General features: G+C 33.5%; 1 protein-coding gene across 1 annotated transcript; it reads left to right on the top strand.

The window, feature by feature from the left end:
• The first annotated feature begins 18,804 nt into the window (after nt 1-18,804).
• LOC149564332 (uncharacterized) lies at nt 18,805-20,624 on the top strand. The gene is made up of 2 exons (XM_089827397.1): nt 18,805-18,986; nt 19,089-20,624. Exon 2 carries the CDS (start codon nt 19,148-19,150, stop codon nt 20,018-20,020), a length of 873 nt encoding a protein of 290 aa, XP_089683523.1. The 5' UTR covers nt 18,805-18,986; nt 19,089-19,147; the 3' UTR covers nt 20,021-20,624.
• The last annotated feature ends 713 nt before the right edge of the window (nt 20,625-21,337 follow it).

Below are 21,337 nucleotides of genomic sequence, written 5' to 3'. Positions count from 1 at the left end.
AATTATGTATGGTTAGAAAATGGACCTATCAAGATTACTGAGAAGATTGTGTAGAGGGTAATAGGGTATCCAACCCTAGACAGACCCAAAACCATGAGAAGTGATGCAAAAGAGGTTATTGAGAAAAATATAGGGGCAGTCTGGAACAAGAGAGGAATGACAATTTATACCATCACAAATCCCCTAATTGCTTTTGCAATAAGGATTATTTCACATAAATTCTTTTAATCAAGCATGTTGAACAATGTACCTTGTATTTTTGTTGACATAGGCTACAAGATAGTGAAGAAGGACCATTCTTATGACCTTGCTAAGCTATAGTTTAAACAATTATCAGATGACTTGGGAGCCATAAGGAAAATAAAGAGTGCACAATGCAAGTTTGGATCAATACTTGTATGTATATTTTTCTATGTGCAGAACACATTTCCTTCCTTTGGTAAAATTGCATGGAAGACAAACAGATCTATTGTAGTGCAAATAGGTGAATTCATTGAGAAAATGGGAGAGAATTTTGAGTCTATTATGACTAGTTATTTTGTGGACTTTAAGAAGTCAATGAAACAAAGACATAGGATTCCAATGTCACTAGTTGAGAAACATATTAATGATGTTTAATTTCTAGTTGATACTGATTTCACATATGGCTACAATTCCAAGGGTAAGATGGTTAAGATCTATAGGGTATGAGATTAATATGGATGAGGCATCTACAACAATTACAACTTTGCTTGCCAAAGAAGTAGATAATAAGACTACTGCCTTTGGTAATTATGATGTTGCAAAATCAAAGATAACTATGGACTTGAAGACAACATCAGTAATAAGAAAGAAAAACAAAATTTTTAAGAAGCTTAAAGAAAAATCTGGCAAAGGATTAGAGGAAAATGAAGAAGAGGATGACAATGAAGATGATGAAGAAGAAGATGTCCATGCTCAAGCACCATTGGCCCTAACCCAAGGTCAAGGAGAAGATCAATGTGAAGAGGAAGCTGACCTTGAAGAAGGTGTTGAGGGAAAAGAAGCCAAAGAAGCACTTATAGCCATAAAGAAGAAGAAGAGGAAAGCTAAAGCTCCAGTAGTAAATAAACCAAAGAAGGTTGTAAAACTTAAGCCTATAGTTCCAACTACTAGAGCTAGCACAATAGCTACTGCTAAGAAAGCTCAAGAAATGACAAAGCCAAAAGAAAAGATGACCAGGAAAGCTATACAAGATGATGAGTCCGAGAAGAGAGAAAAGAGAAAAGAGAAAGTACATTGCTCCATTTGAATTAGATGAAGAGAGGAAAAAATTTGATGATAATAGCCAATTCAAAGTGGTAAGTCACAGTCCTTCTTTTGATTTGGATAATCTATGTGAAAATATAAAGAATAATGTAGATTTTAGTAAATTTTCACATATTAAATTTGATAAGTTCAAACAGGTCAAATAGATACTCCTGTACCTACAACACAAGTTCAAGGTGCAATTGAAATTAAAAGGCAAGAAGAGAAGAGGACTAAAGAGTTAGACTTGACTACAAATCCTGAGGAGGAATCAATAATACAAACACTGGTTGCTTTGCTAGCAACTGCTACTCCTCCAAGTCAAGCACTTCACAGGCCGAGTGTAGAAGCTACACCACTACAGCCATCAAGTCCTAGTCCTAGCACATCCAAGGTAGATGAGGTTACATCATTTAGAGATGTAAACTTGGATGAAGTGATTGCTTTACCAAAGTTTGACCTTGCCACAATCACTATTGAATAAATGGGCATACTACAAGATGCATTTACAAAGAAAAAGCATCAAGAACTACTCAAAAGGGATCTTAGATAGAAGCAAGCATTGCAAGAAATTAAGGATACATTTCTTGATGCATTCATCCTGCTAGTACCTGAAGAAGACAAGCCTCTCATCGAGAAATTTGTAAACATTGTAGGACAAATCAATGATGCAAACCTAGATTCCAATGTAAACTTACTTGAATGGTCTGAAATAAAATTTCAAGGAAAATTCAATGAAAAGATATCAAGTGCTATTGCACTTAGTCAAATTGAGTTAGCAACCAAGATTGGTAGTGTAAAGAAAGTCTTAGAGAATATTTTCTCACTTTACACCAAGTTGTGTGATACAACTCTATTCATACAAGAAGTGCAGTGCCATATTGCAAATCTAGAGGGAGATATGAAGCTAATAGGTACAACTCTACCACATTCTCCAGCTCAGAGTCAAAAGGACTTCTGAAGTTTGATGAATTCCCAAGGTTAGATGGCAAATCTGCATGCTCAAGATGCAATATTCGAGCTACACTGATCAGCATCCAATCCATGTTGACCCCTTACATGAAAATACTTTACAAGGAGCTAGCTTTTGCAGAGACATTAATGCAAAAAGAACCCCATCTTTCTACACTTGAAGGCTTAGTTCATCTTGTTGCCGAGTTAGCCATCCAAATTAAATCATTAGAGGTAGCTTGAGAAAACTGGGATGCAGCTTTGAAGTTAATACTTGAGATCCATAAATATTTCTTGGATAAACACATTATATGTGTATAACCCTTTGACATAAGTGTCAAAAATGGGGAGAAATAAGTAAGGGGGAGCACTTAGTTTTGAGAGTGTCAATGACTCCAAGGAAAGAACATATATAGTTTTGGGGGAGACCAACAAAAGGGGGAGTCAAAGATAGAAACAAAGTACAACACGGTTCAACATATGCATATTTACTTAGCAGGAGTATTGGTTCAAATTCGTAATAGTATAATTAACTCAAGGGGAGTTATGAGATTTTGAGGTATGACTATTAAGTCAATTTTTTGCAAAATTTTAAATTTTTAAAATTTTGTACATATGCCGAACAAAGACAGTGAGTATCTAAGATATACTCATAAGTTAAGATCATTAATGCATGAATAAGTATTTTTGCCACTCATGTTAAAGGGGGACATCATTAATCTCAAATTGGTTTTGACATATGAGTGATAATACACTTAAGTCGTTTACTTAATACATGTTGAGCATAAGTTATCTGATAGTATATGCCGAGTGAGAGATATTCAGTAAGTATTAAGCAAATAGTAAGTGCCGAGTCATTCAGATGTTGAGTGATCAATGGATGCCGAGCCATTCAGATGTCAAGTTACAGCGTTGAAGTTATAGTTGATGTCGAGCATTATGGACTTAAAGTGTCAAGTAATACAACTTTGAAATAGTTGTTTGTAATTACACAAACTACTATGTAAACTAATTTGGAGCTGACTTGAGGATTTTTTTGTGATCATAGATGATAAGAATGAATCTTAATTGAGAATCCTTATGCAGTACATGCAACCAACTAGTTTAAGGGATGAATTAAGTGGCTAGATAGATGAATCACAATCATTGATTCATACCTAACCCTAAGTCACCTAGGTCTTCTTAAGGAGGACAAAAATCCTAAACTTTTTATGAATGTTGAAGGAGAAAAGAGAGAAGTTTGCATGTACAAACAAAACATTCATGGTGACTAAAGTATTGTGAATTGAAATACATTACAAAATCGGTTAGAGGAGAATAGAGGAAAGTAGTTAGAGGAAAAAAGAGATACATCTAATTAGAAGGATCAAGGATACATGCAAAGAGGTGATCTGTTATCTAGCAGTAGAGTGCTAACCACAAGATTATTGCTGATACATTCTAGCAAGTGAATCAATTAAATCTCTTAACTGAGTATTCTTAATAGGTTGTTGAAAATTCTTTAATAGGGTGCTTAATTCATTGTAAGTTAAAAACCTTTTACTAGGCACACTTCTAACAGGGTGTTGAAATCCTTTAACAAGGTAAGATCTAACAATCTTGTAAGCCTTTAACAAGGCAGAACTTTCACAAGGTAGATCATGTTTCATGATCAAACATTGTAACCTTCATTGGATACACTTTATTATAGTAGTAGTGGAGATTTGTGGGTGTCATCCCTACCCCAGTCTTACCTTCTTGTTGGACGGTTTCTAGGTAACCAAATATCTTGTGTCATACATCTATTGAATGTTTATTTACTTTCAAGCTATGGATGTATATGCTTAATTTGGTATTTCAATTTGCATGCATAGATTGTGAGATGGACGTGTCGTGAATGATTTTAATGTTGAAAGTTTTAAGTGTTTATTCACCTCTCCTCTCAGATTTTTCTTTTCCCATTGTATTCCCAACAAGATGCTTCTACATCGACACGTATGCCTATCCTGTAAGCCTACATGTTGATGATCAATTTTATTTGAATTTGTGAATCTATGATATTATAAACATTTGATCCAGCATTCTTAGACACTTGTTGTTGTCACAACACTAGGTGAAGGGTTTGTGAATGGGTTTCAAGTAAAGTGGGTTTAACCATGGAGAAAATTTCAGAGTTAAGTGTGTTTGAGTTGGAGCAGTAGTGGGATGAGTGATCTCCTAGAAAGTCCCAATGCTTCACCTTTATGAGCATCACCTAGATTTAATGAGGGCTAAGTGTTATATTTATTCTCATGAGAGATGGATTCATTTGTGAATCACTTCTCATGAAACATGGGTCAATGAGTTTGAATAAAAAATTACACAGTTAAAAACTTGATAACAATATCACAATTTGACTTGCTATGGAAAATATCTCCTACTTATCAATTGATGAGCTTAAGGGGATATATAATGAATGGTTCATAAGTTACAACACCTAGTAAAGTTTTTTCAAATGGGGTTGAAAGAAGAGTGGGTAGTTAAGCACACTTGAGTTGGAGTAGTACTAGGATAGGTGAGCTCCCGGGAAGCTCCAATACTTCATCTTTGTGAGTATCACCTAGATCTAATAAGTACTAGGTGTTCCATTTATTATCATGAGAGATGGATTCATGTGTGAATTATACTCATGAAACATGGGTCAATGAGTTTGACTCAAAAACTACATAGTTAATATCCTGATAGCGATATCACAATTTGACTTGTTGTGGAAAATATCTCCTACTCATCTATTGTTGGATGGTCTAGATTGTTCTCTTTGAGAACCCTCCTACCATGACTACCTTATGAAGTAATGGTGGTCAAGATGGCGGTTTGGGTTTCCATGTGGTGGAATGCCATACAACCATCTCAACCAATTTAGAGAGAAAACACTTTTTTTGTGGTGTGCCCTACACATGTTCTAATCGAGGCATTGAAATGCTAGGGCCAAAACACATTTAATGGGTGGGAGAGAAATATGTGGCAAATGTATTCTAAGTAGACATAAATTTTTATTTAGGTTTTCCAACACATCAATCTACTAGGGTGAAAAAAAGGGATCCAGGGTCCATGTGACAACCCACACGAACCCTTGAAATTTAGGTGCACACATTCTACCTTCTCTCCATTATTTTGCATTACATACTATAACATCAAAGATCATATGCCAAAATAGTTTGACAATAATGAATTTTTACAATAGGAGCACTTAACGAGCCAGATTCCCTACCTTTTGGGGTAATAATCTTGGAATGTATGTGATATAAGCTAAGTGATTTAAATAGAGTGAAATGAATAAAAACATGTGAATAATTTAGTAAAATAAATATTACTACAACCTTTTAACTAGCACGAAAAATATAAATCTTAAAATACAATATTATTTGAAATATAAATATTTTTTATAACTATTTTATTTCAATAAGTTTCATTTCAAATTTACATATATTAAATTATTCATTATATTCATGACTCTAGATTAGTAATAAAAATGAGAAAAGTGAAAACAAATAGTCTTATTTTTAAAGATACAATTCTCATTAGAGAATAACTTTATTTCAGATATTTTTTAAAAATATGAACTATATTTTTAATATAGTTTTCTTAGATTTTTTTTAGCATTTCATGTTAATTTTAACATTTTAATTTAAAAATAAAATAAAACAAACATATGATAAAAAATGAATATTTTAAATTTCTACTAAAAAAATAATAATAATCAAAATCATCTACTCCAAAAGTCCCCTTCATTGGACTAGCACAAGATATTAAATTTATAAATTATAGCATAAAAAGATTTGTCATAAGGGCACTAAAATACTAAACCCTACTTATCAACAATCGATATAACTTATTATATAATAACAAGAGATAGGGAATATCCCAAGTCACAGAAAAACTAGATAGATTTTTCACTTTTGGATCCTTATCAATAGTAGTATCCCAAATTACTTCTAAAACTATCCTGTACTCTGGCTCTCACCACTTCCCTATTTGTCTAATAGCAGAAATAGAAACCACCTCAAAGAGGAATCCTTTTAGAGTGGAGAAAATGTGGTTCAAAGATACAAAAACCTTTTGGACCTGCTGGAACAATGGTGGAACACAATTGAAGTGGAAGGATCTAAGATGTATAAAATAGTATAGAAACTTAAATTGATTAAAAATAAATTAATACAATCGAACAAACACCATTTTGGTAACATCTTTGACTTGAAAATAAAATATGAAGAAGCCTTAATAAATATCAATCAAATAATAATGAGCAAGGTTATGGATGAGAATTTGTTTACTCTAGAAAAAAACTAAGATTGAAGCTAGAAGACATTTTGGAAAAAGAAAAAATCTACCAAAGACAGAAATAGAGAAGCATGGCTAAAAGAAGGGGACAAGAATACCAAATTCACATAACTATACCAAGGCCAAAAAAAATTTAATTGCATAACTAAAATTCACTCACAAGAGGGACAAATTCTAGAAGCAAAAGAGGAAATATCCAAGGAAGCCCTTGAATATTTTGAAATAATCCTAAATGAAGACTCGTCTTGTCTAGACCAATCAATTTTTTTCAAAACTATCCCTAAGATTATTAATGATAAGGAAAATGGGATCCTATTAACAAAGAAGTAATGAAGGTTCTTTTTTAAATGAACTCAGATAGAGCCCCAAGGTCAGATGGCTTCCCAACTTTCTTTTTTCAAAAATGTTGGCATTTCATGGGTGATGAAATTACAAAAGCCCTTGAGAGTATGAGAAACTTTGGGGGTATCCTCAAAAAAACTAACCACACTTTCTTAGTGCTCATCCCTAAAATGGACCAATGTATGGGTTTTAAAGATTTCAGACCTATTGCCCTTTGCAATACTCTCAACAAACTCATAACCAAGATTTTGGCATCAAGGCTCCAACAATTTCTTCCCTTTTTAATTAGTGAAGAACAATCTGGACTATCCAAGGAAGATAAATCTATGATGGTATGATTATTGCTCAGGAAACAATACATTCATTAAAATTAAATAATAATCTGGGGATGCTAATTAAACTAGATATTAGTAAGGCCCACGAGAAAGTAAATTGGAGATTCTTGTGTGAATGTTTACAGTTTGGATTAATTTAATTTTTGAATATATATCTACACCAAAATTCTTGGTACTAATTAATGGTACTCTGAAAGGATTATTTTGCCCCTCTAGAGGGATTAGGCAAGGAGACCCTATCTTCCCCTTCCTCTTTATTTTTCTCTTAGAAGCTTTGGGCAGATACCTCTATTAACAAAAGGTAGAATCATCCCTTAAAGGTCTCAAGATTTCCAATAACAGTAAACTTGAAGCCCACCAAAAATTTGTAGATGATACCTTACTCTATGGAGAAGCTAGTGTAAAGGAAGCTAATATGCTAAATACCACACTTATAGACTATATGAAGGTATCTGGTCAAGAAATTAACAGAGTAAAATTAGAAATTTGCTTCTTCAACACAGAGGAAGAAACTCAAAAGAAGATCAACTTGACCTTTGACATTATCGTGAGATCCCTAACTTGCAGGTATTTATGATTCCAATTAAATGACTTCTCTAAACTAGCTAAAATCTAGGAACCCCTATTAGGAAAAATGAAAAATAAAATCTATTCATGGAAAGGAAAATGACTCTCTTTAGTAGGGAGAATGATTATTCTTAAATCAATCTTAATTAGTATGCCAATCTACCAAGTTCTATCTTTGCAAAATCCCCCAACCAGTATAGAGAACTCACTGAACAAAATCCTTAAAGATTTTTTTCTAGCAAGGAGCAGATAACAAAAATAAATTCAACCTAATGGCATGGAACAAGATCTATCAAACCAAGGAAGAAGGTGGTTTTGGTATTAGAAATATAAAGCTCCAAGCTTAGGCCCTAGGAGCAAAACTGAGATGGAGAATGATTCATAATCTAGAACTATCTTGAGTGAGGACTCTTTCAGATAAATATCTAACCTCCATAGATCCCCTTAGCATCCTTAGAACTAAATCTCCCCCTCAAGGATCAGAAGTCTGAAATTTCATGCTAAAATGCTAACATATTATATTCAACAAAGTAACATGGCAAGTAACAAATGCCAGGGAAGTTAGATTTTGGACAAATTCTTGGGAGCGATTCCTACCCCTATGTAAAATCTAGAGGTTATCCAAGGCTATGACTATTTTAACTCAGGCATTACGAACCCTCTTAACAGCTTACTAGGAAGAGGATGCATCAACTAAAGAATGGAGATGGAAAAGCCTTATAAATTTTGATATTCCCATAGAAGAACTATCTATCTTAGAATTAACCCTAGCCTCTAGATCCTTCACCCTCTCTTCATCTAGGGAAAAACTTGTATGGACTGGATTTTAGACTAGAAAACATAATTCTAAAGATGGTTACAATTACGTATCTAGTCTTAAGTCACATACTTTGAACCAACTAATCTTTGTTGACACTTGTTATGCCTACCAAAACCAAGAACCTTCTCTTGGTTAGCCATACAAAATAGAATTCTAACTATAGATAAATTTAAAAGAATGGGATATGAAGGCCCATCAGGATGCCCCTTATGCAAGGAGGCAGAAGAAGACCTAAACCATATCCTTTTACACTGCAATTTTCCCCACACAATTTGGACTTGGTTTTATAACAGGATGGGCATTTCCATGATTTCACATGAATCAATTTAAAACACCTCTTAGCTTGGCCAAGATTCCACTTCAATAATATTTTTAAAGGACTATGGATTATCTCACCATCATTCATCATATGGGAAATATGGAAGGATAGAAATAGATGTATCTTTAAGAGTTAGGAAATGTCTACTGATTAAGTTATCCTTAAAGTAGAAGCATCGATAATTGAGATCCTGAATAGTAAATTAAATTAGACTAATTATAAAATGACTTCATGAAATGGTTCTACAAGAAATAGATGGATTGGACTTGGAATTCTTCCCTTCATTGGTAAAGGAGAAAGCTCAAGTCAATCCTTAAGGAAAAATTATGTCTGGACCCCTCCAAAGCCAGATGGGTCAAACTCAAATTTGATGGGGCTTCTAGACGCAACCCAGGCCCGACAAGGATTAGATGTTTCATTAAGGATAATTTAGGAAAAACATTAGTAGAAAGATCATTGAATATAGAGCCAACCACAAACAATGTTGTAGAATTCAAAGCCTTGGTGGAAGGTCTTTGGCTATGCACCAAATTCAATTTAAAAAAAGTAGCCATAGAAGGAGATTCTTCAATCGTCATCAACCCTTTGCAGAATAAAACTACCCCTAATTGGAAATTGACTAGTTTCCTTAATCATGCCCTTGACCTTATTAGGAAACTTAGAAATGTAACTGTCAACCACATTTATAGGAAAGACAATACCCTAGCTGATGAGATAGCCAAAAAAGGTGTTGATAGTCTTGAAGTACTGCAAAGATATTGCTAGACTCAGGAATCTCCCTTGATTTGACTCAACAACTTTTTCACATCCTATCACCGCCTTTGCCTTTCGCTCTATCCCAACATGAATCTTTTCAAATATGTTAGATTATTCCTCTTATAGCCTCCTATGTGATGTGATTATCACGTGAACTTGCAACCTTATTGGGTAATGTTGTTGACTAACAACACCCAGGAGTGATAAACCCACAAACTAGGGCCATTTTCTGCAAAAACTTCTTCAAGATTAGTAAGTGATGGATACCCCCATTAAACTGTGCTACAACTCGAGGTTGATGGCCTCTAATGAACCAATCAAGGTTGAACGGTTAAGGTTGATGCTGAATAAAATCAATAAGGTTATAATCAGAGCAGTCATGAGGGTTCTGGGTGATCAATACATCAACTGTACAAACCGATGAAGATTGAATTGTGATATAGTGGAAATGTTTGTAGCCATAACTCACCATATTTACAATAGCAATGACACAATTATGGAGCTATATGCCAAGATTTTCATTCTAAGCTATTAGTTTGGTCTTTATGAGGCGATATGGAATATTAGGGGCAATTTGACTATCCCATTGGCTGCCAACTACATAATGCTCTACATTAGAGCAGAGGAGCCTACATATCCAATCATCTTTATAGAGGATGTAGATGGTTTCTGGGCCACCCATCCCATCTTTGAAAGAAATCTAAGCTTATTGGCTCGTTGCCATGGGACTTTGACCTCTCCAATCCTAATTAGGTAGAAGATTATATAAATGAGGACGAGGTTTTGGAGGATGAACTAATGGAAGAAGCGGTCCAAGAACTACGATAGGAGCTTGAGAAAGATTCAGAGTAGTTATCCCTCTATCATAGCTAGATTTTTGAATAGGAGCTAAGGCTTTAGACTATGTTCTAAGTTATTAGACCTTTTTCAATTTATATACCCTCCCATTTTGTATTTAGGGAGAAGAAAACTTTGACTTTATCATCAACCACTATCGACTTAAATTATATATAAAATCTATGCAAACATTATATGTAAAGTTATATAACTATATAATGATAAAATGTTTTTGAAAATTGTTTTATGTCCATTTCTAACCAAAAAGGAAAATTCATAGCCAAAGATTGGTCTAGAAAAACAAAAAAGGTAAAACACAGAAGTCAACTAAAACTTCAGATTGGATTTGGTATTTGTGAACATGTTTTTGTAAGTCCTCACTGGTTCTTTTTAGCATAGCTTCTTTTTCCCTTCAGATATGTAGGTGACTGACATGGAAATAATGAAGTACTAGTTATCAGAACTCTCGCAAGAATATTGATTTCACCCGTTGATATTTATATGGGAATTGTTGCACTTTCCCTAGAGTGATTCCTCTCCTAAACAAAATGTAGCCAAATATTCATCATGTAATCTATCTATCATTAAATTTCAAAATGATAGATAGCCAATGATAAATTAAATGTATCAAACTTATTTGTATTGTAGGTATAAAGATTACTAAGGTTGAAACTTTGTAAACTGGGGTATGCTCCTTTAATTTATGTAAAAATATAGGACTACGACCTGTGCAAGACTGGAGGTTTTCTTCCTTGTTCTTTCCTACCAGTGCCTGTTTGAACGAAGGATTATGTATTTTTTATTTTCAAATTATAAACATAGAAATTAATGGCTTTGACCTTTTATCGATAAAAAAAAACTATTGAATTTAATACCCTAACCAATCATAATGATGGTCGCAATAATAAGACATCCTAATATTCTATTCAGACAACTTCAAAAATTTGTCTTCCATTATTTATTGGAACAATTCTTAATATAAAAGAATAAGATTTTTAATTCAACCTATGAGATTGTACTGTATCCAAATATATTGTGCAATAATGAAGAATTATAGAATATCCCTCTACTACAAAACCAACATGGCTTAGAGTGATAGTTGGAGATTTGTGGACAAGTAATTGTTTTTAAATCGTTACGAATTGATTTGCCAAGAAGTTGACTGCTAAGGGGAAGTTGCCTACCAAGTCGAACATTTGCAGGAAGATATTTATCACTGACTGACAACAACATTAATTACATCTTTATCCTTCAAAATTTTCTCTGCATTTTCTAGTTCAAAAAAATAGGGTTTATGGCTAGGAAAATAGCCTCTACCTCTGACCAACCAAAAAAAAAATTTGTTCTGACAAATGAATTTAAAAATATTCAGTCCAAAACATTAGAAATATGATAATTGCTTACCAAAAAAATAAATGAGAGGGGGTCAAACAAAAATATTATTTACCTACCATATATAAGGCAAGGATAACAATGACTTTAAAAAATGAGCACTTCACAATGAGAAATGTAGATTCTTGAATTGTAAAAATATTCCATTTTATTCTATTTTGAAGTACTTCAAATGCCACGTGCTTGAGTCTTGTAATCAACCATGCCATTATAAAATAATAATAATAATAAGGGATAGTAAGGGTTGTTACTATTGATGAACCTTGTAAATGTTTGGTTTGACATCGTATCACCCATCCTATGTTAAAAAAGAAATGGTCAATTGTTAGTTGGATTGATAAAATACTTCTTGCTTCTTATTTCAATTTGAGGGCTTCTTTCCCTCTCCAATCTATATGGGAATCTTGGCAAATAGTGTCTTTATTTTTAAGATGGAAAGTTAATCTGCTGCAACATGGGTTCAATTTTACTTCTTCGTCTATTTGGTGGAATAGGCTAATTCTATACCATGACCAACCCCTTGCAATTGTGTTCCCTAGATAGGCTCATTATCTATTTAGAAAAAGGTTTGAACATTTTGGTCACATATAGGATTTTCACTCATTGGATTGGCTTGCCTAGAAGCAATCTAAGGTTACTTTTCAATTAAACACTAAATTCAATAAGTTTTCAATTTTTTTGATTTCTTCAGTGCCAACAGATCTTGTTATCAAACCATGTACCCCTCTACAATGTGATTTTTGCAAGGATTGGGTGTGGCTATCAAAGTTTCTTTTCTATCAGTATCCCCTTAAGAAGATTTATTTATGTGTTCTTCCCAGCATGCCTTTGAATCCAAGGCTTAATAAAAAATGGAAATGTAGACTGCATGAAAAAACATGGAGGAGATTGAGTGAGAAAATTTGGAGATCTTCTGTTGATGCCAATGCACAAATGTTGGCTTGGAAGATCCTTCATTTCAAACTTCTTGTAGGGGATAGGTTGAAATATTTGATTATTCAACCTAAAACTTGTCCATTTTGCCATGACATTGAGAGCTTAAAGCATAATTTTAGGGAATGTCCATTTGCCAAAATAAAATGGAGGGTTGTCCTCACCCACTTGCCTATGGTTTTTGAGTATGACTTGAGCTAGAAATCTAGGTAAAAGCATAGATCTGTGTCATCGTTTGTGATACAAAAACCTGTTTTGGTCAAATCTCATTTCTCTATCAAAACTCAATTTTTTTCAAAAACTAAAAATACCCTTTTATAGATCTCAGATTCAATATCATCATTATATAAATTTTTGAGTGTTTTGATTAGTTATAATATGTTATAATCTCAAAATATTATAAGTTGATATTTCAACATTTCAAAAGATGCTCCCTCAAAAAAGGAAAAAAATAGTAAATCATATTAAAAAAATAAAAAATTTATATTTATCACTAGAGGAGGGAATCCTCTTCACAAATATGTAATTTTTTTTCAAGAAGGTATAGATTTGATAAGGAAGTTTTGACGGGAGGAAAAAACTGTTGGATTCTGACAAGGTCGAACTTGAGTACTTATAACAAAGAAAATATACATAAAAAATAATTATTTCTTTTTTTTTTCACTAGCTATACATGTCATCTATAAAATATTTTCAAATTAGAACAAAAAAAGATGATTTGCACATACTTCTTTGATGAGAACTACACCCTATATTTTTTACAGTTAAAAAAGGGACTTCAAAATAAAATAAAATGAATAAATTCTTACTCAAAAAAATTATAAAAATTATAGGCATAAAATTCATCCAATTCTACACATTTCATCAGTTTACATCATTGTCATATTTTAAACACAAATACCATTTTTTTTGTCATTAATGTTGAACTGTCACATTCTGATATCACATTTCTTTATAAAAGGTGACATAGGTTTGTGCTTTTATCCATCTGCTATTCTAGGGCTTGGTGTTCATGATAATGTGGTTGCTAATACCTTAAGGCATTCTATTTTATTTAATATTTGGAAATGTGGGTGTTTGGATGTTTTCTCTAATCAACCAAATCACTAGGGGTATGAAATGCTAAAGTTTTGCTGGGACATCTTGTTTGAAATTATCTTACTATGCTTTCAATTGTAAGGGTCACAAAACAAAAACCCAAGATTAGAAATTTGTTGGATACAATCAAACTTCAACTTCTCAGAGTTCATAGGAAAGATTTTTTTTGTTCTGCCCAGCTACAACACTACTTCAAATTTAATTTGTAAGCAATGTTTTCTCATGTACCTTAGTGCTCAGTATAGGTTGCTACAATTGTCATTGTCTACTTGTTGTCTTCTTATGAATTCAATCATGTGACAACTGCTTATATTTCTATGGCCGCCTTTGCTGCCCTTCTTGTAATTTTATTTTGTAATATATGCATTGTTCTAATTAAATAATAATAATAGAAATAACAAGAGCTTTATGGAGCTATAGTCCCACCTTGTGAATGAAAGGAGATGTATAAAAATTTTCTATCGAACATTTTCCTCAATAAACGTTTGAGACTATATCTTCTTTACATTGCAAATCTTAATAGATGATGTCAAACTACTAGTCCAAGATTTGTTCAGTGGTGGGAGGAGAAGTGCCATATATGATGACATTATCATTTACTGTACCCATAACCAAAAGGTAAAATAAGTTTGGCATGGTGAGCAATATTTTATTTAAGGTTTTGGGGCCTTTTAACATTCTCAAATTAAGGAAGATGTTTCCAACTCGTTGAATCATTGAAGCAAGAAAATTGAGCAAAAGAGAACTAAGTCTTTCAAACTCTCACAAGGTTTCACATTTTATCTTTAATTTGACTTCTTTTGAAGAATATAAAAAATTGATATCCAAAGAAAAATATCAGCCAAATATTTTTTGTTAATGCATTAAATTAGACAATAAATAACTAACAAAATTAAAAAATTAACAACATACAGGCTATAAGTATGCTTATGGTTTTAAATATAAGAGAGAAATATGCCAGTAACTCACATAAATAGAAAATTCTCAAAGCAAAAGAAGAATAGGATTCCTTGGAAGAGAATTAGAAACAATAAAATTAAAAACACAAGAAAAAATAATTTCTAGAAAAGGATTGTAAGGAAAAATTAGAGAAAGAGTATTCAACACCAATCACATATCCTATAAAAATACACATTGAAACTAAATTAGCTAGTAAAGATTAAGAAACTTGCCATAAATAAAAGGAAACTAAACTTCCTTATAGTGCAATTATTGTTAAACATGTGAGATCCATAGAAAATAATGAAACATTCAGAACTAACTATTAGTGTCTACAATTAGACGTAATTACATTCACTTGAAATATTGATGGAGAAAATGTACAACTCAAAAACTGTGAATTAATGAAGCATAAAATTGTATCTCTAACAATAGTAATATAAAATATTTCATTAGAAGGTGACTTTAAGAGACCTTCACAACATGACTAATGAAAATAGTTTTAGCTCTAACAATCAATTATTGACAATTATCCAAAAAAATAGTAGGTAATATCCCCTGCTAATGAAATTTAAGTAGGACATAGAAACATGCCTTGCAGGAGAAATTTTTTTCTAAAGCTTTGACGAGAGGTGACTAGGTTGGTTGTAGGCATCGATCACAAAGGTCTTCAAGTCACTCTCATCTATGTATCTACATTGGGATTCTTTGCTACACTAGCATTGAGGAAAACAAAACTTGTCTTTGCTATTATATATGATGCACATGAGTTAATCATTTTTGATGCTTAAAATAAAAATAAAATGTGGATAAATATTAAGGCCTTCAAAGACAAGGCACATGATGAGTAGATTCATGGGCTACCAAAGACAAGGCTCACAAACCATTTCGAGCAAATGCCACCTAACCACAACCCAACACTTAAGAGTGTGAAGAAAATGAACAAATATTTATCTCTTTTTAATTTTTATTTAGGTATTTCCTAAATATAAAAGGCCCTTAAAATAATTGGTTTTAGTAAAGAAATCAATTGTGAAAAGTATTAAAATGTTGAAGCTACGATTACCCTAAAGCAAACATGTAAGGCACGTTGAATGTTTAAAGAATCTGAACTCTAGATGTGGTACTATAATCTACAAGATTCACTGGCCTTACATGTGCTAGGAGCTTATGGGGAATACAATAATAAAAATTCTTTCAATTTCTTTTTGCCACACCCATCAATTTCTACTCATAGTTTCTTGCGGCTCGTGTGTGAAGAAGCAAGATTTTTGGTTTTAGAATCTCCTTACACCTCCTACATTCTAATCTCACGAATAAATTAAAATGCAATGAATCAATAAGAGCATCACAAAGTGAAAGATCCAATGACTTCAGAAAACTAGTATAAATGTTAAATGTAATAGACATGATATTTTCAAAATCCATGAAAATGCTTGAGGATTAAAAAAACAATATGTGCTTTCTTGTATAGATTTAGTAATTGCCCTATAATAATTTTGATTGAAAACACTAAGATAAAATGAGAGAAGATTTATTTCAATGCCCTTATATGCTAAATTGATGAGATAGGAGACAAATTGGCCTCCGGTGATAATAAGGCCATTCTTGCTAACCAAAACTCCTTAGATGTTGGTGGGAGAGGACTAAAATGCTTACAAAGGTTGTTCCAACCAAGTATCTACCCAAATATCAAGCAACCACTTTATGAAATTTGCCTAATATAAAATATCTTCAATATATTATAATATATTTGAATTAAAATTCAATTATATGTGAAATGTATATCAACATAATGTAAAACAACAATATAATGCAATGGATTAAGGAAACCATGAACTTAAATTTCAATGATTTTCAAATTCTACAACACTGATCCCTTTGATTTTAGAACTCTCAAAAAAATAAAACAATATAAGACAGGCATCAAACCATATTGCTAACCATGTTAACGTTGATTTTATTTTAAATTTACAAGTTATAAGCATACAACTAGCTATTAATGAAATAGTGAATAGCCCCAAAACAATAACATTTTATTTTAAAACTATTTGAGCTCTCTTACTCGTGCTAATTTTTTTGGGTAGAGGCTTTGGAAGGATGACCTATAACAATAGGTTTTACCAATGTGCAAAAAGAGCAATAGTGATAGATTTAATTATTACAATCTTTTGCCATAGAGGTCACTCACAAACCCTCCCATTGATCCAATAATAGTTGCTATAACTGTCCTACTCATTATAATCTCCTACAACAAGTCAAAGAAGCCAATCATTATTATAAACTTAAAACAAATATATTATTGTTAAAATAACTTATATGCTTGAAATGCGAGGACAATATTGGGACTAAGTACCAAAACCTAAAATCCATTACTCTCCATTACCAATTCGAGTCCAAATGTGTACCCAAAAAAAAGAATGGTGAGACATCTGATAGTTAAAGAATAAGCAACTTATGAAATGTTATGTGCTTTAACTTGCCTCTGCTAACAATTATCACAAATTGAAGTAACAAAATTTTGGTTAGAGCCAAGCCCTTCTAAGGAAAATGCAAAATTGAGGTTTAAGAGATGCAATCTTCCTCACAAACAAAATTTTAAGATCTCAAACAAATACCAAATATCATAGTTTGCCTTCCATTCCATACTTGCAAGCCCAACTGGAGAATTGTATCCTGAATAACACCAAATAAATAGTAATCATTAAACTCAAACAAGCAAGATAAAGAATGATTTTTTTTGCATTTTCCTCCTCAGGACATTAAAATAAATACTTGAGAAAACACGAACTTAGGCCATCAAAAGGGCCTTATTTTATCATAGAGCACTTATTGAAGCACAATACATGAAATATACCTATCTTCATTAAATTTATAACCTTTGAATGCCTCCATTAAAGCCGAACTTTGAACTCTAAAGATATTAATGGTGAGTGAAATATGGAGTGGAGTTGAAGGTGTTTGGAATAGTTAGAAGGGTTGATATTAAAAACATGATTAAGCCCTCTACAACCGTGACCATGTACGTGTCTCCTTGTGTTAGTGCCCTGCATGCAGACGCCTAAATCTTTATGTACATGATTGTCAACTGTGTAATGCATGCATCATGTCATTCAAATCCAACCCAATTGTGAAGAACAAACTTTGTTGTTGTTGCTGCTGTTGCAACGATGTTGAAATGCTTGAACTTGATCCATATTAACTAGGACTATAGAATTATACAAAGTCCAAATCACATAAGGAAAGGATGCCACAAGAAAAGCATGCCTCCAGACAAGTGAACCATTATAATGGTCCTAATTGTCCATGATCCCTAAATAAGTCAACTGTTATTTTTTCTCTTTTTTTAATACAAAATAAAAAATATTGACAAAATTAAAATATAATATTAAAAATATAAAAATATATATTAATAGAATTATTTGAGAGAACCATAGCTTATAAATTTTTGGCACACTTTTAAGAACATAGATTAATTAGAAATAACTCAGATGAAAACTATAGTTTCCTCCTATAGATAGGAAGGTGTTATAGTTTCCCAAAGGAAGGAGTAATAATAATGAGAAAAATAAAACAATAAACAAAGAGAAATCCCGCGGAAACCGTACGAAAGATACAAAATCCGATTACTCTTATCAGATTTTGAATAAATAGGTAGAGCTTGTGCATTCTGAGCGATGGTAGGTCAGCCATGGGTAGCTTGGCGGACATGGCTGCATAAAACCTTTAAAACCGTACATATTTTGGTTTCCTTTGGGAGTCGTGGCCATAAAATTTACGAAATATACAAAATTGAAACGCGACATAAAAGTGAATCTCAACGTGGCACATAGCAGTCCACAATAGCGTGGAAATTAGATTTGTAGTAATTATATCAGGTTAAAGCTGTGAAGTCTGTTTGTGGTGGTTCTTGTTACCTTTTAGCCAATTGGAAGCTTTTCTCGATGTACGTAAACTGCATTGATGTTGCTTTTTTTGACCTACGAAGGCTGCGATAGGTGATTGAAATTGAGTTAAAACAGGTGATTTTGTACTATCTAGCAAAATGGGAGGGTTCAGAAGTACAGCGAATTGACACTCTCAGTAATCAACAATGCGTTGCAGTGTGGCTTCGGCAAAACGAAGGCTTCAGGTGGGTTCTGCATTTTATTCAGTGAGAAATTCCGTCGTTCATATTTCTTTCTGAATTCCAAGGACTCTATGCGTTAGGATCTCTCATTAAGAATGTTAACAGGCCTGTCCAGTCTTTTTTAAAGGCGGCAGAACTTAGTTGGGTGACATCTTTAGGTTATTATGGCTTTGGGCCAAATTGCACGTCCATTGAATGTATGGTCACATTCAAGCAGCAAAAAGCCACTGCCCTGCAATTCGAGGTATTGTTATAGCATAACTAATCTGGAGGCTGGAGGGCAGTCTTTGAGGAAAGCCCATATCATGGGCATTTCTAGAAAGGGTAAAAAATTGAATATTAGTAGGACCAAGTGCTTGCCTTTCGAAAGGGCTCGCACAGAACCTGTGGAATCCAATGGACTTGTTGAGTTGCCACTTTTCCCACTGCAGTTGGTGCTTTTCCCTGGTGCAAGTCTGTCTCTGCAGATATTTGAATATAGGTACAGAATGATGATGCACACCCTCCTTCAAACAGATCTTAGGTTTGGGGTTATCTACACAGACCAGGTCTCTGGTGTAGTTGAAGTGGGCTGTGTTGGGGAGGTTGTTAAGCATGAGAGACTTTTAGATGGCCGGTTCTTCTTGATATGCAAGGGGCAGGAGAGGTTTAGAGTGATCAGATATGTGAGGACTAAGCCTTATCTAGTGGCAGAGGTTCAGTGGTTGGAGGACAAACCCTCTGATCGACACGAGGATTTAGAGAAACTTGCAAATGAGGTCGAGACGCAGATGAAGGATGTGATAAGGTTGTCTAATAGATTGACAGGTAATGCTAACAAGGAATCTCCTGAGAATCTGAGGAACGGCCTCCTTCCCACTCCCTTTTCGTTCTTTATTGGCAGCAAGTTTGAAGGGAAACCAAGAGAACAGCAAGCACTCTTAGAGTTGGAGGACACCTTAATGCGTCTTTGGAGGGAAAAAGATACTCTGAGGAAGACCCTCAATTACTTGACTGCGGCATCTGCTGTAAAAGATGTTTTTGCATCGTCTGATTGATAGGTTAGATCATTATTCCAAAGCTATTATACTATAATTGTTCCAAACTTTCAATTTGCCGAGATTAATGCCAGCAGGTCCCTCGAAGTATTTCTAAAGAAGCCTTTTTATCTTATCCACATATTTTAATGCAAAGAGTAATCATCTATGGAGATAACGAATTTGTTATGTGGTTGGCTAAAGATGGAATTTTCTAGACTTGCAGGAGAAAAAGGTGATTTGAAATTTGAATAATTAAAAGTAAAACGATTATGAAGGTTCTATTGAATGTTTTCTCTTTGCAAGTTTTATGGCATCCTATGGAGGGACACTTACTGTGGAGTTGCTAGGTACATAGTGTGTGGGAATTGAAATACGGGCTTACTTTTGTTATGGTAATTGGAACCAAAACTTGATGAAAGCAACTTTATTGGAGCTACTATTGACATTTGAAAGAGTGAGTGTCTAAATAGCAGTTGTTGGGAAACATCGGTCTAGATATTCTCTATTGAGCAATCAGACTGCACTTTTGATGTATTTATTAATAAATTGAAAATGCAAACATTGTATTCTATTTTTAATTAATTACTAAATAAGCATAAATGTGCAATCTGTTGGCTGGGTTTCCTTATCTTGTGGTGGCTATTTTTAGAAGTAATACAGAGGTACTTTCATTCATATGCTTTTCTATGCCATGTCGAAATGACATCCCTGCATCTGCATACCACGTCTTTTGGTAATTATAATAAATAAAGAGCAAAGGGCAGCAGAGTAGTGCTGATTCTTTTCTAATACATGTACTTGCCAGGCTTACTTGTCTTATTTCTTTATGTGTACTTTTGAATGCTTGTTTTTAGATTATGTAGTGAGTGTTGAGGTCCCCAACCCTTGCAACTTCTGCTGAATTTATAATTCTCCTACGGCACTCTTATGCCTCAAATGCCTTGCCTACTTCTCACCTCCTTTCACATCTGCTTTTGTTTTATCCATCTTTCACTTCAATAGCTTGAATGCTATTTCCTTCTATCTCCTCCTGCATGGCAACTAGTCAGTTTTCCTCTTTGTATTCCTCCTTCATCATGTGGCTACCCTTTGAGCAGGAATCTCACCGTAGCACACCCAGCTGTGCTAAAATACCCTTGAAAAGAATTGAACCTAGAACAAAGTAGTCCTTGGACATGTTGACTGCAACTCTTTTCAACAACATTTTAATATGTGTTATTCTAATTTTGTATCTTAATTGGTCAAATCAGCAGAGTTGCCAGAAACTCCTAAATCCCTTCTTGGGTGCATGTATCCCCATATCCAATTTGGAAACGCATCTGATACTGTCCAGAT

This window comes from Cupressus sempervirens, chromosome 4 (genome assembly GCF_028749045.1).
Source record: "Cupressus sempervirens isolate cs-2001-9-10 chromosome 4, ASM2874904v1, whole genome shotgun sequence".
Lineage (NCBI taxonomy): Eukaryota > Viridiplantae > Streptophyta > Pinopsida > Cupressales > Cupressaceae > Cupressus > Cupressus sempervirens.
This window is presented reverse-complemented; position numbering and strand designations above follow the sequence as displayed.